Source organism: Doryrhamphus excisus, linkage group LG21 (assembly GCF_037039965.1).
Source record: "Doryrhamphus excisus strain RoL-2023G ecotype Guam linkage group LG21, RoL_Dexc_Guam_v1.1, whole genome shotgun sequence".
Lineage (NCBI taxonomy): Eukaryota > Metazoa > Chordata > Actinopteri > Syngnathiformes > Syngnathidae > Doryrhamphus > Doryrhamphus excisus.
This window is the reverse complement of record NC_136377.1, coordinates 6,630,986-6,651,031: the sequence shown is the minus strand read 5'-3', so window position 1 is coordinate 6,651,031 and position 20,046 is coordinate 6,630,986. Positions and strand designations below refer to the sequence as shown.

General features: G+C 40.8%; 1 protein-coding gene and 1 long non-coding RNA gene across 4 annotated transcripts in view; one reads left to right on the top strand and one right to left on the bottom strand.

The window, feature by feature from the left end:
- Positions 1-1,687: 1,687 nt before the first annotated feature.
- The window catches only part of mark4a (MAP/microtubule affinity-regulating kinase 4a), a 32,297-nt gene continuing 13,938 nt past the window's right edge, over positions 1,688-20,046 (bottom strand). The window contains exons 8-18 of one of the 3 annotated variants that reach the window (XM_058086479.2): positions 19,198-19,434; positions 17,463-17,582; positions 16,627-16,726; positions 16,394-16,503; positions 15,193-15,379; positions 11,498-11,709; positions 9,811-9,914; positions 9,343-9,627; positions 7,541-7,623; positions 5,595-5,639; positions 5,311-5,518 (exon numbers count right to left, since the gene is read on the bottom strand). In XM_058086479.2, the coding sequence (XP_057942462.1) occupies positions 5,454-5,518; positions 5,595-5,639; positions 7,541-7,623; positions 9,343-9,627; positions 9,811-9,914; positions 11,498-11,709; positions 15,193-15,379; positions 16,394-16,503; positions 16,627-16,726; positions 17,463-17,582; positions 19,198-19,434 (1,548 nt within the window). In that variant the 3' untranslated portion in view covers positions 5,311-5,453. Of the gene's footprint in view, positions 5,519-5,594; positions 5,640-7,261; positions 7,624-9,342; positions 9,628-9,810; positions 9,915-11,497; positions 11,710-15,192; positions 15,380-16,393; positions 16,504-16,626; positions 16,727-17,462; positions 17,583-19,197; positions 19,435-20,046 lie in introns of those variants that run through there. The other 2 variants (XM_058086477.2, XM_058086478.2) reach the window with 2 other exon arrangements.
- Positions 9,151-16,240, top strand: LOC144894530 (uncharacterized). The gene is made up of 3 exons (XR_013625133.1): positions 9,151-9,607; positions 9,721-9,872; positions 16,198-16,240. It is a non-coding gene; the product is annotated as an uncharacterized LOC144894530 (long non-coding RNA).

The window sequence follows — 20,046 nt, the reverse complement described above, 5'->3', positions numbered from 1 at the left end:
TCGAAATGATTGAACTTGAAGGCGGTAGGCAGTGGAGGTTGGCATCCCTGGGAAATATTCAGGGTGTCCCTCAATTCTGGACACATTGACCAAAATGTATATATTATGGAATTGTATTTATTTACTAATTCATTTTTGTAGTATTTATTTTTAACAATTTTCGGTATTTTCTTATATTTAAACTTTCATGGCAGAAAACAAAACAAAAAAAAAATCTCGCAGCTTTCGGTATCCGCTCGGCAATACTCGGGTAACATCGGCGTACTACATCCTGTAAGCCGGTGAAGTCAGGCCTTCAAAATAAAAGAAGCACGCCGGTTAAAAATAGCACAGTTGCGCCACGTGAGGCAGTCATGTCTTTACACCATTACCCCCCATTCTCGTGGAATATCAAAGTATGTCTTCTTTTCCCTCATTTTATTTTCTTTTACCGAAAAAAATCCCTTATTTTATAATGTAAACAGTTAATTATCATATGTCCAGACTTTAGGAACAAGCTGTGCAGGGTAAATAAATAATGCATTAAATAATTAGTTCATCTAAATAAATAAAAACAAAAATAATATAAATAATATTAAATCTATAATTAATTATGGTCAAGCCTGCATAAATAAAAAAATAAATAATGTAAATAAAAATAATAAATATATAATTAATTATTGTCATGCCTGCAATGCAGAGCAGCCCATATTAATATTCCTGTTGTTGTTCATTCTATATTATGTTGCATTTAAAAATGTATTTCTTGAAATAATTTTTATGCATTTTTGCATGTTCAGACTTTAGGAACAAGCTGTGTAGGGTAAATAAATAATACATTAAATAATTAGTTCATCTAAATAAATAAAATATATATATATATAAATAATAATAATAAATCTATAATTAATTATGGTCATGCCTGCATAAATAAAAAAAATAATATAAATAATAATAATAAATATATAATTAATTATCGTCATGTCTGCAATACAGAGCAGCCCATATTAATATTCCTGTTCTTGTTCATTCTATATTATGTTGCATTTAAAAATTTATTTCTTGTAATCATTTATATGCATTTTTGCGTGTTCAGACTTTAGGGACACCCTGTTCAGTTGGTGATTTGTTAGGAAGAAACAGGAAATGGACATGGGCAGGGTTGTTTTCGGGGTCACCATGGGAAAAGCGACAATTCAGAAATAGTATTAACAGTAATTCAGCAGCCAAATAACATGACCTCTGCAGCCTACGTAAAATATCACAGTACGGTATTCACTAAAAACAGGGAGGGAGAATAGAAAGCAGTCACGGTTCTTTGTCTCTCTTTTTTGTACATGAAATATATCGTGTGTGTGAAGGCGCTGGGTTGGTTGTTCACTTTAAAGGCAACTGGACTAACAAGAAAAAAAATCAAAAAAAAAAAAAAAACACGTCCACACTGCCTTCATCGTGCCTTTCCACAGTTCTTTCCGTTCAAACCCAACAGCACAGTTATCAATAATGGACAGACAAGTTCATATAGTGTGCCACAATAAGAAGAAGAACAAGAAGAACAAGAAGGGTGTGTTTGTTTCGGCGTACTCTGATGGGTTTTGCTACTTGGCTCGTCCACGTGTTTGCTAATGACTGAGGTGAGAGTGCACGGCGCTGAGTTGGTAGTTGGTCACAAAGTGCTACATTGCACTAGACGACTGAACTGAACTGTTTTCCCGCCCCGACCTAGCATGACGATAACCCGCCATCTAGCGCTTCTAAAATCAGTTATATCAGGGGTGCCCAAAGTGCTAGTCATAGTCCATAATCTGTATTTCGATACAGAGACATATTCATTTCCCAAAAGGTGCAGATTAATCATGGTGTCTTTTCTGTAAACAAATACAGTCCAGGCTTTGTTGTGTAGCGATGGGCAATGAAGCTACAAGCTAACGTCCAGGCACACACCAGCTTGTGTGTACTAATTAATTTTTCTGCCTAGAAAAAGTTTGGACACCCCTGAGTTACATGAACAATTACAAATATAATTGAAATTTAACGATAATTTGTACGTGTTGGCTGGAAATGACACAAAAGATGTATGACTTACATAATGTGACTTACAGTCGTACAGTTTCACCATCGCTCCCTCAGTCTATCACGTTTTTTTTCCAATCAATAATTAATAAATGGTCACCGTTACTATGGTCTACTAGCCTGGTCCCTCTTCATCCCTCTTCTTCCCCACTCGGAAGTTTAAATAAATTAATCGGAGAGGCGAACTACGTGACTCGGTAGTAGTGCCAACTGTCTCTTAAAGACCCTACCGTGATCGCATATCCTATACAATGTGGTATAAACAGGAGTGTAAAGATGACTATAGGGGTGCTATTTCATGGCTACAGGGCTTTGATAATGTTAAAAAAAACGTATTAAGAAAGTGATAAAACAGGTTTTCTGTGCTCCAACTACAAAAATATTGTATAATATTGACTTCTACTTTGCGGAGTGTCGTGTCTGGAACTGTATTCTTAATTGTTAATGTGTTTTTACATTTTTAAAATGTTATTGGGCAACTTTGAGGAAACCATGGATCCTTGGTACTTCTCTATCAATAAACTATCATTTGTTATTTATTGCAATTTATTGTTATTTATTGTTTTATTTTCTATTTATTTATGTAAATATGACTACTACTGATAATTATTTTATTTTTATACTTATTAATATACTTATTTTTATGATTTTATTTACTTGTTTATACATCCCCAGCAGTCTATTTATAGTAATATTTAAACACTGGGTTAAACAAATCATCAGTTATTGCTGAGCTATGGAGAAGAGGTAGCTTAAGGTAAAAAAACAAACAAACAAAAAAACTCTGCTTCGTCCTACTCTTTTCATTTCATTGTGCATGATGTTCCTCAAAGTAACTTGTGAAAACACTTCCATTAACATAACATGGTCTCCTGTTTTAATAGTATCCGGTATTTGTCCCGTATTTTAACTTTCAGGTGAAAAAAAAAAAGTAATTCATATTTTTTTGAATGAATAACTTCTGTCATTTCCAGCCAAATGTTCATTCGTCCAAACTGATGAGCTTCCTTTTTGCATTTTGCCCTCTTAATGTTTTCTATATGGACTCATCTGCTAAAGCACACACCAGCTCGTTAAGCCACAGACTCATTAGTGTTAGCCAGCCTTTGATTGGTCAACCCTGCACCCATTGACCTTAATCCAGCGCAGTCGTCACTGCCGTACGTTGTGATGTGACACTATCTTAGCAAAACAACGCAACCCTGCTGCTGCTCTGACGCACTCAAGCCCATGTATCCACATTTTATGTCGGAAAAAAACAGAATGGCGTTCAAGTAAAGATGAACAGACGTGTGAATACTGTCGTTTCAGCCATAAGAACCCATGTCACCGACACTTTAAATGTCCTGAAGTGGATCTTGCACAGTCTGGTTGGAGGTTGACTTGCACAAATGAAGTGAGTGGCGATGTATAGGAAATATTTTTTGAGTGACTATGGCTTCCCCAAAGCTATCTCATCTTATTTCTGCAGTTAAAGCTAATTTTAAAGCCAATTAACAATTATAATTATGGATGCTCCGATCAGGGTTTCATGCTGCCGATTCCGATATGAATCATTCATTCATTCATTCATTTTCTACTGCTTATGCTCACGAGGGTCACGGGGGGTGCTGGAGCCTATCCCAGCTGTCTTCGGGGGAGAGGCGGGGTACACCCTGGACTGGTCGCCAGCCAATCACAGGGCACATATAGACAAACAACCATTCACACTCACATTCATACCTATGGAAAATTTCTCCTAGCTGTGAGGTCTGTGTGCTAACCACTCGACCGCTGTGCATCCCAGTAATAAAATTATTTTTCATATTAAAAAAATGTAATAAAAATATGTAAACTAATAGAAATCAAAATACATCCAAATTAATATTTTAGGTAATTTTAAAAATTATTATATATATAATGTCAGTGTTTTTGTACATTTATTTTTTGGCAATATTCATTTATTCATTCATTTTCTACCGCTTATCCTCACGAGGGTCACGGGGGGTGCTGGAGCCTATCCCAGCTGTCTTTGGGGGAGAGGCGGGGTACACCCCGGACTGGTGGCCAGCCAATCACAGGGCACATATAGACAAACAACCATTCACACTCACATTCATACCTATGGACAATTTGGAGTCGCCAGTAAACCTAGCATGTTTTTGGAATGTGGGAGGAAACCGGAGTACCCGGAGAAAACCCACGCATGCACGGGGAGAACATGCAAACTCCACACAGAGGGTGGAATTGAACTCGGGTTTCCTAGCTGTGAGGTCTGCGTGCTAACCACTCGACCACCGTGCAGCCTCCGATATGAATCATCCATGAGTAAAATAGACATGAATTAACTATAAATGTTTCATTTATAATAAGTGCCATTGGCCAGGGATGTCATATGGGGGGGTTAGGGTACGCCCCCCCCAAAATATGTAATTGTTAAAAAAAAAAAAAAATAGTTGATACTTGATTAGTCGGTTGTACAGACACAGTATGCATTAATTGGGTTCCACTCTTTTCAAATAAAGCATAAACAATGTATTGTACTATGTGTAGCATTGCACCTTTGACATGTATTAGTAGTATTTCAGAAAATGCATCCAAAATATCTGTGGTCTGGGTTCTTATGGATTACAAAAAAAGAACGGTATGATCAGGTGAACACACAAAATTAATATTTTTCTGCACTAGTATAGTAAAAATAACAGCGGATAAAAAAACAATCATCAGAGCAATAAATTAAACAAGTAAAATAGTATTATTATGGCTAGAGTAGTAGTAAAAAATATTTAACTAGATTCAGTCAGATCCAGGTCCAGTGGGTGAAAGTGTCTCAGCAAGGGTGGCTGAGTTTTGTAGGTGTAGGTGATGGAGGGGGGTGGTACGAGGGCGGATAGGGTGGGGGGGCGCCTCACTGTGTGTGTGTGTGTGTGTGTTTTTTTTTTACGTGTCAGGTGTGTGTGGGGTCGTCATGAACGAGACAGTAAGAGAAGTATTTTCTCTCGGGTCCAGCCCCTTGCCCCGTCTGATCCACTATTTCAAAATTGTCCAAGCCCCCCCCCCCCCTCCCCCCGCCCCCCCTTTTCACAAACACACAGACACAAACACTCGCACACACACAGAAACACACTCGTAGACAAGCACACCCTCCGTTTAAAGTTCAAGATCCTTGGAGATTTGGGTGGCAACGTCCCGAAAAGCTAGAGGTGCCCCCCAGAGTCGCGTGTAGCGCACACCGTTAGAAGTCCCGGAGGCGCCCGTGGAAAGGTGGCACACCTCGGCCTCAAAAGCCACGCGGCCCCCCGCCGCGCCGTGTGTGCAGGAGAGCAGAAAGGGGCCGGCGTGGTGGACCTGACAGCCACATCCGAGCGCCGCCTCCCGCAGGGCAAGTACCACCTCCGCAGGGTCCCGCCGCCCGCTTCCTCTCAGATCCCAGCCACGTCCGACGGCCCGGGGCTCGGGCGCTTTTTGATACCCAGGTAGATGGCAACTGGGGAAGGTGGACAAATTGAAACTGTTGACAAAATCTGGCCGTCACGAGACATCCAGCTGTGACGCGCACTGACCTTGTGACCGCAAATCTCCTGATTCCCTCAGATTCATTTGTGACCCTGGAGGACGGAGACAACGTTAGCAGTAATCCAGCAAGCAGCAAGTCATTCAGATGAGATGAGATGACAGTCGGACAACACAACAAAGCAGGAGATGTCCAGTCACCTTAGAGCCTATGGCGCTTCCAACTAAAGCATGCATTGATTGATCTGTCTAGTACACGGTGCACATTGCTATCGGAACACGGGGAATAAACATTTAATGACTTTCAACCCGCTTGACCACAAACTCATAATGAAAACTCTCTGGCAACACTGAACACATAACGTAGACCAGGAGTGTCCAAAAGGGTTGCTATGGCGCTTGTACGGATGTGTGTTTGCAATTCACAATCAGAGATACCGACTGATTTTTTTTTTGTTAGTTGTTTTGTTTTCCGGCTTCCAGAGTCAATCACATGATCACTTGATTTGGCTTAGCTTGTACACTCATTGCCCTTCCTGATGCAATACTCCCATTTATCTGGGCATCTGGGCTTGGGACCAGCAACCCGGAAACAAGGAACATGCGTCATCTGTACAGAAGGCAGCAGCGTCCACTATTACAACACCAGGGCACAAATACCAGACAGATGGCCGAAGGATTGTATAAGCTATGCCGAAAAATGTGGATGGAGCATTTTATGATTGGCTGAGATACATAAAAAATACAATAACTAGTTCAGACTTTGATCATAATTGGATTATATGAGGATTATTATGGGTACCGATAATTATCGGTACCCATAATTATTGGACACAGTGTTTAGATACATGTCATTGTACCGTCCGATAATTATCAGTACTGATAATTATGTCCGATAATTATAGGTATCAATAATTATCGGACACAGAGTTTAGATACGCGTCATTGTACCGTCCGATAATTATCGGTACCGATAATTATGTCTGATAATTGTCATACCAATAATTATCAGACACAGTGTTTAGATACGCGTCATTGTACCCTCCGATATGTCCGATAACTAGTTCAGACTTTGACCATAATTGGATTATATGAGGATTATTATCGGTACCGATAATTATCTGTACCCATAATTATCGGACACAGTGTTTAGATACGTGTCATTGTACCGTGCGATAATTATTATGTCCGATAATTATCGGTACCAATAATTATCGGACACAGTGTTTCCATACGCGTCATTGTACCGTCCGATAATTGTCGGTACCAATAATTATCGGACACAGTGTTTAGATACGCGTCATTGTACCCTCCGATAATTATCAGTACCAATAATTATCGGACATCCCAAACAGTAATATTCGCATTCAGCAATTTGAAGACTCTAAATTCGGTTTTAGTAAACAGGAGCTGCTGTCGTCCACTCTCTACACTGCTAAGTCAACAGTCAACTCTAGCTAGCTGATGTCACACACGTAGCTTCCCAGGCCTTCCCACGCTTCTTAAAGCAAAATCAAAATATCAGTAGTCCGAGTGGTTAGCGCGCAGGCCTCACAGCGAGGAGACCAGAGTTCAATTCCGCCCTCGGCCATCTCTGTGTGGAGTTTGCATGTTAATTGGCGACTCCAAATTGTCCATAGGTATGAATGTGAGTATCAAAGTTACCGTTGCAACTTTTGCACAATACTGTATGTTATGTGTTCATTGCAACCAGAGTACACTTAGAAATTGGATGGCAGGAGTGTGAAGACTCATTGGCATTGTCCTGACTCTCAACGACAACAACAAAAAAATATATATAATAAATCATGCTTGAAACCAACAGTGTGCAAAAAGGACAGAATGAGCAGAATTAGAAATCATGAAGAGCAGCAACAATCCATAAGACAGACGGATGAAAAGAAGTCAGTATTCACAGACCGACGGAACTCCCGCGTGACCAGGCAGATGAGGAAGCATCGCAGGCAAACAAGAAATAAGACACACTGGAACTTACTAACGGTTTTTGATCCTTGTGGAAGAGTGCAACCCGACACTGATTTGTTTGAGCCCTGGCGCTTGGACGGGTCAAGGTTGACCCTGGTGCCATGACAGTAGGACAGCAGAATAAGATACAATGGAGAAGAAAAAAGAGGGAATATGGGGTAAGAGCGGTGGTTGAGTTGGGGTGGGGTTGGGGGGGTCAGGAGATACAAGAGACATAATTGAATCACAGGAGCGCAAGTGGCGGAGGAGAGCGTGGCACGGGAGCTGAGTGGCAAGGATAAAGCTGAGGTTTGATTAGATTAGTCATATGTGATTATGACGACAGGAAGAGGGGAACAGACGATAATCCGAGGCCACAGACGGATTTACAATACGAATAAACATTCCCGTAAACATGGATCCCAATGCAGGGCTGTACTCAAGTTGGCCGGAAGACACTTCCACATTGTTGCAATGCATTATTACACATTGTACACATGGAACAAACCTCCTAATCCACTTTGCTAAATAAACATTTTATGTTATTTTTCAGTAGGAGATTCAGCAACAAAAATAATAGTAAACAAAATATTTGATAAAATTGTAAAAATGAGTAAACATGTACTTATTATACAGGGCATCCCAAAGTCTGGACATGTAATATAATTTTTTTTTAACCCTTAGATGCACAAGTGACTGGACCCCACACTCTTCCATAAGTGGGCCAAAAATGACCCATACTAGAATCAATGCGTTTTTATGCCAATTTTGCCACTTTGGTTAGGAATAATCACTAGTATTATATTTAGGACCACACAAGAATGATTTCATCCAGCATCTGTAGGACCATTTCAGCTGTGTATCTAGCAGCCAAGGCATGGATGAGGAAACAAAAGAGTAATGCCCAACAATACATTAGTAATAGTAATGTTAGCCAGCTAGTGTCAGCTAGTTATAAAGTAGGCTAATTTGTTGATAATACTAACAGTCATGAAAGACACGTACACAATATTATATGAAGATAATACTTGTTATATTAGCACTTTATGTGTAAAATTAATTAATAATAGTTAATTTATTCCTGACAGCCAAAGTTGCTAAGAATCAAAGGTTCCTATTGGATTCCATAGAAAATGCGTGCAGGTCATTTTTGATCCACTTATGGAAGATTGGGGTAGTAACGCAAAAACAATTTTTTTTTTAAATATATAAAAGGCAAGTTAAAAATGTGATATGATAGCAAAAACATGTTTTTTTAGGAATACCTGGAATATGAAATGATGAAAAATTTTCATTACGAACATATTTCAAGAAAACAACCTGACCGGGTCATTTTTGACCCACTTATGGAAGGTTGGGGTCGTATCACAAAAACTAAAATTTCTTAAAATATATAAAACAGGGGTCTCAAACACACGGCCCGCGGGCCAAATGTGGCCCTCAGGACACTAGTTTGAGGCCTCTGCCTTGATATGAAAGTTTAATTATATGGATTCTGTCTGGTATCATGTACCCAGAAAAAATTATTACGTTTGATTAATGTTCACGGTAAAGGTTAAATAACGTAATTAAATCAAAGTCTTTGTTGTACAGTATACTGTATGTTTATTATACGTCCAGACTTTGGGTACATCCTATACTGTATATACTGTATTTAAGCCATTTATCTATTATTACACATTTGCTATTCTTATCTCAAACTCATTAACCGCTGCGATATGGAGAAAGGGGTAGGATTATGAGCTCGGCTTCTTACTACTCCTTTTCCGACCTGTTGAACTGTATGTACAAGTAGACTAGTCTGTGTTGGCAAGGTGTCACCACGCAAGCTACCTGCGAGTGAGTTTGGAGGTCAGCTTGGTGAAGAGGTTGGAGGTCGCTCTGGTGCGAGCATGGGGCAGCGGGCTGGCATCATGGTGGGAAAGGGTGGGTGAAGTGGGCGGGGCCGAGTAGATTGGAGGGCCGCGGTCCCTCAGCTGCCCGCCGTGAAAGGTGCTGCGGATGGTGGAGCCCCTGGTCAAGCGGCACCGGTCTGAAGAGGACGAGGACGATGCGGCGCCGGCTCCCGAAATGCTGAGCGTGGAGGGAGATGCTGCAGGCAAGCGGTGGCTAAGAGAGCTGCGTTCAGTGAAGAGACAGCACAAGAATCAAAGCTATCATCAGTTTCTTAAACTTATGTCTTTTAATGTGTATCATTTATATGCTTTTCAGATCCAGCGCTACGCTTAGAAATCGGTGCCTGTGTTAGGCATGGCTGTGGGAACAAACATGAAGACTGAAGACCCCCAAAGAAAGCAGTACCTGTTGTCTTTGCCATTCTGCAGAAGAGAGTGCCTGTCGGCGCCGGAGCGATCCGTGCACACGTACGTATTCCGACGTGTCATCGCACTTCCAGGGATGTTGTTCTTCAAAGTCAGAAGCAAATACTAGGTCAGAAATGTAATAGTATAATATACATCATAACAGGTGGTTCCCGGGTTACGAATGAGTTGTGACGTAAGTCGAGTTTTAGTCAAAGTTGCAACATATGGAAAATATGAGCTGGAAACCTCATATTACAAATATACAACATAAGGTGGCCAGAAATATTTCAACATTGAACAAAGCAAAATTTGAAATCACTCCACACTCTTTATTCTACCATATCTTACATATTGTGTGTGTATCATAAATATGGGGTAATAACTATAAAAGCAATCTTCACTCACTAAATGTACTGTAAAAAAGGCCAGTAAGGATAATTCATAATGCCGCCTACAGAGAACATACTAACTCCTTATTTCTAAAATCACAAATACTTAAACTTTCTGATATAGTTCATCTTCAAACAGCTAAAATAATGCATAAGGCTAAAAATAACCAATTACCTAAAAATGTCATCCAATACTTCTCTACAAGAGAGGAGAAATATGATCTCAGGGAAGAACTACATTTGAAACACTTATATGCTAGGACTACGTTAAAAAGCCATAGCATTTCAGTAGGTGGAATCAAACTATGGAATGGATTGAGTAAGACCCTCAAACAATGCACAACGATGAGCCAATTCAAGAAACAATACAAGCAGTTGATGTTTGCTAAATACAAGGATGAAGAGTCTTGAACCAGTCATGATGTGCTATATATATATATATATGTATATATATATATATATCACTATATTGACAGTTACTATGGTAACCATTATGTCATTGGATGGTCATATCACCTCGTACTTTGTTACGTGACAACCCCCCCCCAAAAAAAACAATAACAAAACTTAACCTATATTAGGAAAGCAGGAAGTGAACAAATGTAACAGTTACTGATTGTAAAAGTACCAGATGGAGGGGTAGGATTTAATAAGCTTTGCTTCTTCCTACTCCTTTTGGACATGTGGAACTGTGAACTGATTATGTGATGCATTCAATTGTAATCTGATGCATGTTCAAATGAAATAAAACCATTACCATTTATACAAAATACAGCAAAATGATTAATGGGGTAAAGGATTTGTGAGTAAAGCACAGCCCTAACACTTGTATAGATTTACTATCCACTGAAAATGAGTCACGATCGGCTCAATAGCCGGCAACACAAGTGACGACCAAGACAACTGTGTCTGAGGCTGCACGAGTGCAGTACGAGTGCACTACTAGAAAGCTGTGGTTCAATGAGGGCCAGATAGACAGATGGACGCCAACATATGCTGGGACATTCCGAAGCACAGCACGATCCCCCGACATCACAAACATTTTCCATCATGATGTTGCTCCCAACTCCTTTGACATCATTAACCATCATTAACACAGTGGTGTCTTTCTAAGTTTCTTGCTGATTGTCTTGTAGCCCATTCCAATCTTTTGTAGGTCTATAATCTTGTCCTTGATGTCCTTTGGCACACTCTTTGGTCTTGCCCATGGTGTTGGAGTGGTTTGAATTGGATCTAAGTCAAACTTAAGGTGGTAAACCTACACTGTGTACCCCAAAGAGCAAGAGAAAGACTTACTGTGGTGGCGGTCATGTCTTTGCGGCGGTCTGGGATCTCTGACTTGTTGGGGTTGTTGGCGCTGCTCACCATCGGGCTCGACGGAGGGAGGCTGTGGCTTCCCATCACACTGCAACTGGCTTTACGTGAAGGCATCCGTCCCTCCCGCAGCTCCCTCTCGCCCGTGCTCGTGGGGCTCCGCTTTGGGTGCATGACGGGCATGGAGGGGCCGCCTTTGTTGTGGAGGACAGCAGTGCACAGACATACAGAGACTCATATAAGGAGTATTCTGCAACAACAGCCTACAGTAGCTTAGAAAAGGAGGCAACTTAGTTGAGGAACTGCACAACAACAGAATCATTTAACCTTCCTCTTGTGTTAGCTTTCTGGTATCATATCTTATGTTAAACGGGTCGGTTTTGACCCGTGTATTAAATCAGTTATAAAATACACTAAAAACAATAAGTTACCATCATGTCTTGGTTACCTTCTTAGGCTTCCTCATCCATGAAAATGTTGGTTTTAATACTTTCGGTGTGGGCATGTAGGCCTTTTTTTGTCACTATACCCCTCAATTTCAATTTCCAAAAATGGTAAAGTGAACCCCAAAAGAATCATATTAATAAATTTAAGGTTCTTTTGTTACCTGGCTATTACTGAGGGCTATAAATATATATTTTAAATCAATTGGTTTTATTTATTTTCTCATTTTAGTATTAATCACTAAAGAAACATCTATGGTGTTCGGGTGAATTTTGACCCATAGATATTAATGTCAAGAAAAGGTAGAACAAGTTATTGTTTTCAGTAACAGAACTTTAGTATAAACTGAAATGAAAAAGCAGAACAGGTCCAGATCTTGGTTCACTGTACTTCTTGCCATTCTTTCCATGATCCAAATTGTAAATGTGAACTCAGCCAGTCAAATGAGTGAATTCACCTCACATGTATACTGGAAAAGCGGTCAAAATGAGAATCCCCTGAAGCTTACATGATGAGAAAAGGAGCTGGTTGTCATTGTGTTGGCTAATTGTACACTTATGATTTCAGTTGTGGCTCAAAATATTGCTTTATAGTCATATTATTATTACCGGGTCGAAACCGACCCTAACAATACAGTGGTCATAATTTCATTCATTCATTCATTCATTCATTCATTCATTTTCTACCACTTTTTCCTCACGAGGGTCGCGGGGGGGTTAGCAGAGCATGCTGGTGTGGCTACATGAATGTTTTTTTTTTACACCGTGTTGTGTTTTACAATGCCCGCTGATGTTGTGTGAAGTTCTGAGCGGGGGGAAAAAAAGACGACGGGCACGTTTTATTCTTGCGCCTAGCTCGTCTTCTTAACCGTCAACACACATTCGGCCTTCAAAGTAAGAGCGCTATTTGCCACATCGTGTAAACAAAATTTTCATTCATTCATTCATTTTCTACCGCTTTTTCCTCACGAGGGTCGTGGGGGTGCTGGAGCCTATCCCAGCTAGACAAACAACCATTCACACTCACATTCATACCTATGGACAATTTGGAGTCGCTAATTAACCTAGCATGTTTTTGGAATGTGGGAGGAAACCGGAGTACCCGGAGAAAACCCACTAATGCACAGGGAGAACATGCAAACTCCACACAGAGATGGCCGAGGGTGGAATTGAACCCTGGTCTCCTAGCTGTAACCACTAGACCGCCGTGCCGCCCGTCATAATTTCAACCAGACCATTTTAAAATGTAGTAAAAAAATGTTTTTTGTTTTATTTTGTTGAAATAGAGTTTATTTATTATATGTTCATTTATTTATTATATGTTATGTGATTCTTTTTATGCATTAAAATGTAAAACGGGTCGGTGCCGACCCTAACACAAGAGGAGGGTTAATAATAATAAAAATAATAATAATACACCTCACTGTGGTCAGTCAGGGTTTTTTTTTTGGCTAGTTACAGTGGAACTTGCTCTTGTTGACACCCCTAATTCATGCTCAAAGGCAACTCGGTTGGACAGATCTAGTCTGAGGAACTGGTGCAGGATCCAAAGTATTTATTTAAGCATGAAAGCATTTCTGGTGCAAAGCGGCAGTCGTTAAGGTACCATGGAGTGGGGGGCTCTGCCAGCCAAAGACAGTCGTTAGTTCAGCCAATAAATGATTGAATGGATGCCAGGGCAGCATTCTATGTACTACAGAGGCGTTGTCGTCGACCTCCTCCTCTGTTCAGAGATGGTTTCTCAACCTTGAGGTTCCTTCTCTGTCTAAAATATGTACATTTTTTTCTCCTCCAAAGAATGCTGCTTTTCTTTGAGCAGGTACACAGCTGAATCTTGACCTGAAGCGTTAACCTGTCTGTGTTGTGACATTTTATATTCTTATCTAACAGAGCCGCTATGGTAATATATCCTTGTATGTTTTGACTACAGTGAAGATATATCTTTGTGCTGGAGGCTAACAATCTATGTGGTAGAATTCTGCTTAATGGCGACATGCTTTTCACGGAAGACACCGTGCACGTAATGGTGTTGTCGTTTCACGCTGTTTAATCATAAGCAGCAGGGAAAAACTGAGAGTAATTGAAACACACGGGTTGCAACTCCTTCCCATATAACCATTCTGGTAGAGTGACTTTGACATTCTTGGCGTATTTTGGAGAAACATTTGTCATAAATGTGTTTGTTGATGTTATTATTATTGGAATCAGGTCCAGAATGCTTCCCTTCTCTCTTCAGTCGCCATTGTTCACTCACTATACAATCCAGGTTTAAGCCCTAAATATGCACCACACACTTGCTAAACACATAAAATGTATTGGTACCCATCACTCGTGTAGGGCCCTGTGAAATTGTGAACCGGAATCGTGGAATCGAACAAAAACAGAATTAAATGCTGCCATCGCTCCCTCCCGAACTGAATCAAATGGTGGCCTCAAACACCGGCAAAACTTGGAAACTCTTCTCTTACAAAGCGTGAATGGAAGCTAAGTGAGTTAGCTTAGTTTAGCAGAGCATGCTGGTGTGGCTACATGAATGTTTTTTTTTTACACCGTGTTGTGTTTTACAATGCCCGTTGATGTTGTGTGAAGTTCTGAGTGGGGGGAAAAAAAGACGACGGGCACGTTTTATTCTTGCGCCTAGCTCGTCTTCTTAACCGTCAACACACATTCGGCCTTCAAAGTAAGAGCGCTATTTGCCACATCGTGTAAACAAAATTTTCATTCATTCATTCATTTTCTACCGCTTTTTCCTCACGAGGGTCGTGGGGGTGCTGGAGCCTATCCCAGCTGTCTTCGGGCAAGAGGCGGGGTACACCCCGGACTGGTCACCAGCCAATCACAGGGCACATATAGACAAACAACCATTCACACTCACATTCATACCTATGGACAACCTGGAGTGGCCAATCAACCTAGCATGTTTTTGGAATGTGGGAGGAAACCGGAGTACCCGGAGAAAACCCACGCATGCACGGGGAAAACATGCAAACTCCACACAGAGATGGCCGAGGGTGGGAATTGAACCCTGGTCTCCTAGCTGTGAGGTCTGCGCGCTAACCACTAGACCGCCGTGCCGCCCGTAAACAAAATTTTGTGTCACAAAAAAAAAAATCGAAGAAATCTTACATTCTATCCAATTCTATCTCACAAGGCTGCTCTTACATAAAAGCTAAATTCTACGCGAGGAATAACGGCACCGTTTTTAGATGTCAGATGTTAAGAGTAGATACTCACAGAAGTCACTGTGTCGTCGCTGCCTGTGGTAAGTGGAGGCACTGCGCTGTGTCTTGCTGTGTGAGGAGGAGGTGGATGAGGAAGAGGAGCCAGTAGTTGAAGAGTGTTTGTTGGTTCCGTTGGTAATCGGACTGGGTCTCACTCTTGCCAAAGACAGGGTGCTGGCTGAGCGGGCCTCGCTGCCCTCCTGAAATGATATAGAAGACTATCGATTAGTCGATGAACAAATGAGTTAAGTTTGTGGGATTTTTAGTATGGGATGTCATAATCCAACCAATAACCAATGTGGAAGCAAAACACTTTACTACAGGGGTCTCAAACATGCAGCCCGCGGGCCAAATGTGGCCCGCAGGACACTAGTTTGAGGCCCCCGCCTTGATATGAAAGTTTAATGTTAGTGCGGCCCACGCAAGTTTGATATGGATGCTGTATGGTATCATGTACCCAGAAAAAATTTGTACGTTTGATTAATGTTCATGTTAAAGGTTAAATAACTGTTAATAGTTATCCTCCATATCTGTGTGGAAGTGGTAAGTTTTTGGCTATTTAAGTTTAAAGGAAATAACTTGGAGGCTACCGTTTAGGTCGCTAGCTCTCTAGTTTGCGAGTTAGCATGTGTCTCAAGACCCTGCAGTTGCGCAATATGTTGTAAATAAAAAAAGTATAAATGTGACTATAGTCGTGTTTTGTCATGTCTACAGGGCTCTAATAATGCTTTGTTAATTTTAACCTGAAAAAAATAATTTGTCTACCCACCAACTATATGTGGTTTCTTAAGTTGTTATTATTATTATATTTATTTATTACTGATTGATTGATTTTCTTTATTCTTGATTTGTTTATTTATTTTTATCTTATTTTGTGCAGAAAAATAAAAATGAAGATATTTGAGAACAGTGGAATGTTTTATCAGAGCTTTTCTTGCACAAAATCGGAACAAAAGCACTGAAAAAGTTTGTATATTTTTCTGTTTTAAATAAATGCGTTTTTTATTTTTTATTTTAGAAAACCTGATGCGGCCCAGCCTTGCCCAGACCCGACCTCCAGTGGCCCCCAGGTAAATTGAGTGTGAGACCCCTGCTTTACTACCTCAAACTACTATAAAAATTATGAACTTACAAAATGTTTTCAGCAATTTTTATATATGTATGTATATAGACAGATATATCTATGAAAAAAAATGCAGCTGTATATAACTCACGTCGCCTTTGCGGCCCAGCAGTAAGTAGGTCGCTGTGACTTCATTGTATTTCTGATTGAGCAGAGAGTCCTTGATTTCCTCGGGGGTGAAGCCCATGCCGACCATCACCTCTAAGGCACACAAACGGTAAACAGAGATATAAATCATCGTGGGCCGTGACAATATTGATTATGTTCTGTCAGCATATACAGCCACCATGAAAGCTACATTAACACAGGGCCCAGTACACTCACCTATACGGGTGGCATCGCTGTAGTCCTCAACGGGTTCTATATGGGGCTTTAGCTCCTCACCCTCATACCCTGAATTTATCCACTTGTCCTTCATGACTTGCTGTAGAGGCATACATGAAATTGGATTAGATCAAATTTAACACAATTGAGGTTCTAGTAGCAGCAACTGTGTATGTAGTATAAATGACACTAGTAATACCAGCACACATTTTATATAAGAATATAATTCCTGATTTATACATCAAATATCTCCATAGAAGCATAAAAAACCTGTTTATGACCTTTATAAGTATTTTTTTTTAACATTATTAGAGCCCTCTAGACATGAAGTAACACCCCTACACACTAATATTACCCAATATATGAGACATATAATAAGCCATTAAGACATATAGACTGCTCCCACAATGCATTGTGATTCACACAGTACTTCCTGCAGTCTCATTGATTATTATTGAAACCAAAAATATGTATTTGAATGTGCATTCTGAATGCTTTGTTTGTTTTTTTCTGCTTAAAAAAATGATTAATTTAGGCCAGAAATGCATACAATTTGCTTAATTATATATATATTAACATATATTTTAGTCAACCATGTAACTGCGCTGATTTATTAATTAATATATTTGAAAAAAATGTGATGGAATGAAGCCACAAAATTTTCCCCACATTTTAACTTTGATTTAAAAAAAATAATAATAATTAATTAATAATTTAAATCCTCTTCGGTGCTGCAAATTTGAATTTTCCCTGATTTCCCTTCTTTGTCCCCTATTTTCCAGAATATGTTGACAAGGATCGGGCTGTCTATGTGTGACCACAAATACAACACTCACCTCTAGGGTGCAGCGTTTGGCGGGGTTGAGCACCAGGAATCGGCGAAGGATGCCTTCACAGTCTGTGGACATGTAAAAGGGGACGCGGTACTTTCCCCTCAGCACACGCTCCCTCAGCTCCTGTTGGCCAAGGTACACATACTGAGCATTGTGAAGCTACATACTGTATGACGAGGAAACAAAAACGTGTCGTACGTTGCTGCTTTTATATTGACAGCTTGCAAAATTACAAAAAAAAACAAATGTGATATTTCTTAGCTCAAACTGACGAGAAAAAGACAGTCTTTCCACCATTTCTCCTCCTTTCCTCTGATGTCATTCATTGCCTGGGAAGATGAGGGCTACTAGCCAAGAGCTTTAAGGATTATTGAAAGATTGATGGCAGAAAACTAACACGAACAGCAAACCTTCTTCAAGGAAATGTTTTGATTTGATCTTGTCAGTAATATTTAGATAATGACACAGTCAAAATTGTTGAAAAAAAGGAGGATATCGCAGTTTAAGTTCAACCACTCGCTTTTTGCTGTGCATTAGACTTGCAGAGGAGTGGACAGACATAGTGTCTGGTTGCTAGTGCAACCAGCACTGATGGCAAAACAATGAAGGGGGAACATTTAGGGCATTTTGGGGCTATGCTGACGAACTAACCGGCATTCTTCAAGTCTCGCAACCTGGACTGACATTAAATCAGCCGTTCATCTCAAATTGAACCAATAGCAGATACAGTACGATACAGTAAGTTAATTTAATTAAAATTTCACCTTAATTTGTATTTAATTTGTTTGAGCGCAGACGTCAGACATTCTTGGTCATTGGTCATCCTGGTTGCACACATCTCAGGAGGGATTTTGGTCCAAAGCAGAATATTTTCACCTCCAAGTTTGACCGAAGGGTTTTTTTTCTGTCTCCAAACAAACCCTGTCCACTTGATGCCAGAGAACTAACTCTTCCGAACGATTATCTCAAGTCTTGTCTGATTAATTCAGGTGTTGATTAATTTAGATCGGTCTGTACTTGCATCTTCTTGAGTATGTGGACCCAATCCATTACCGCTGTTTTACTAGCGCTTGTCTTGGTGATTGTGCTCCTAACTCCCTTGACATCGTGAACCAGATCCTCCTTTGTTATTCTGGGATGGTCCCTCACCTTTTCCACCATCATGTATTCCATCCATTTATGAATTATTGCACCAATAGTGGTCTCTTGTTGATTGTCTTGTAGTCCATTCTAGTCTTGTTCATGTCTACAATCTTGTCCATGAGTTCCTTTTGGGAGCTCTTTGGTCTTGCCCATGGTGATGGATTGAATGGAAGAGACTTTCTGTGACAGGTGTCTTTTATCCACATACTGAAGTTGAGATTAGGAGTACTTAGGAGTTAAAGAGACAGGACTAATTTGTGCTTTTCATGGACACATAACCGGTCTGTGGGGGGACAGAATTCTTGCTGGTTGGTTAGTATTACCATTTCACATTAAAATGATTGTAAAACCGCGATTGATAACCGAACTTTGATAAACCCGCAGACCCATGATGATGCTCATTTCTTGGAGAAGCAGCCGTTCGTTAAACCGAGTATCTCTCTCTCTCATAGCCCCAACTCCAATGTCAAGAAAAGCTCTTGCTCTCAAAAACGACGCCTTCGAGACTCTCAGAAGAGAGCCATGTTGGGCTTGGCTAAGGAAAGTATATGATGTATGTTGCACCCCCCCCCATCCGTCCGTCCCATTCGCTTACCTTCAGGTTCTGCCCATCAAAAGGCAGCGAGCCGCTAACCAGCGTGTACAGTATGACTCCGAGACTCCACACATCCACCTCGGGTCCATCGTACTTCTTCCCCTGGAAGAGCTCAGGGGCAGCGTAGGGGGGTGAGCCGCAGAATGTATCCAGCTTGTTGCCCAGCGTGAACTCATTGCTGAAGCCAAAATCGGCGATCTTGATATTGGCATCGGCATCCAGCAGGAGGTTCTCCGCCTGTGTAAATTGATGCAGAGGAAGAGAAGTTAAGTGCGGGAGAGGAGGGAGGGTAGTAGAATGCCAATGCCCAGGGAACAACAAAGAGAAAATAATAGGATGAGGGAGGAGAAAGTGGAATCAGATTAAGTGAGAAGACAGAATGGGAATTGTAATGGAGGGAAAAAGCAAGAACATTGAAACAGATGGAGAGAAAACGGGGAGGGGTTGGCTGCAAGTTGCCAACAAAACATACAGTGGAACGCGTTTTAAATTGACATCCGTCGACATAAGCGGTTGTCAACAATTATTCATTGATTCATTTTCTACCGCTTTTTCCTCACGAGGGTCGCGGGGGTGCTGGAGCCTATCCCAGCTGTCTTGGACTGGTGGCCAGCCAATCACAGGGCACATATAGACAAACAACCATTCACACTCACATTCATACCTATGGACAATTTGGAGTCGCCAATTAACCTAGCATGTTTTTGGAATGTGGGAGGAAACCGGAGTACCCGGAGAAAACCCACGCATGCACGGGGAGAACATGCAAACTCCACACAAAGATGCCCGAGGGTGGAATTGAACCCTGGTCTCCTAGCTGTGAGGTCTGCGCGCTAACCACTAGACCCG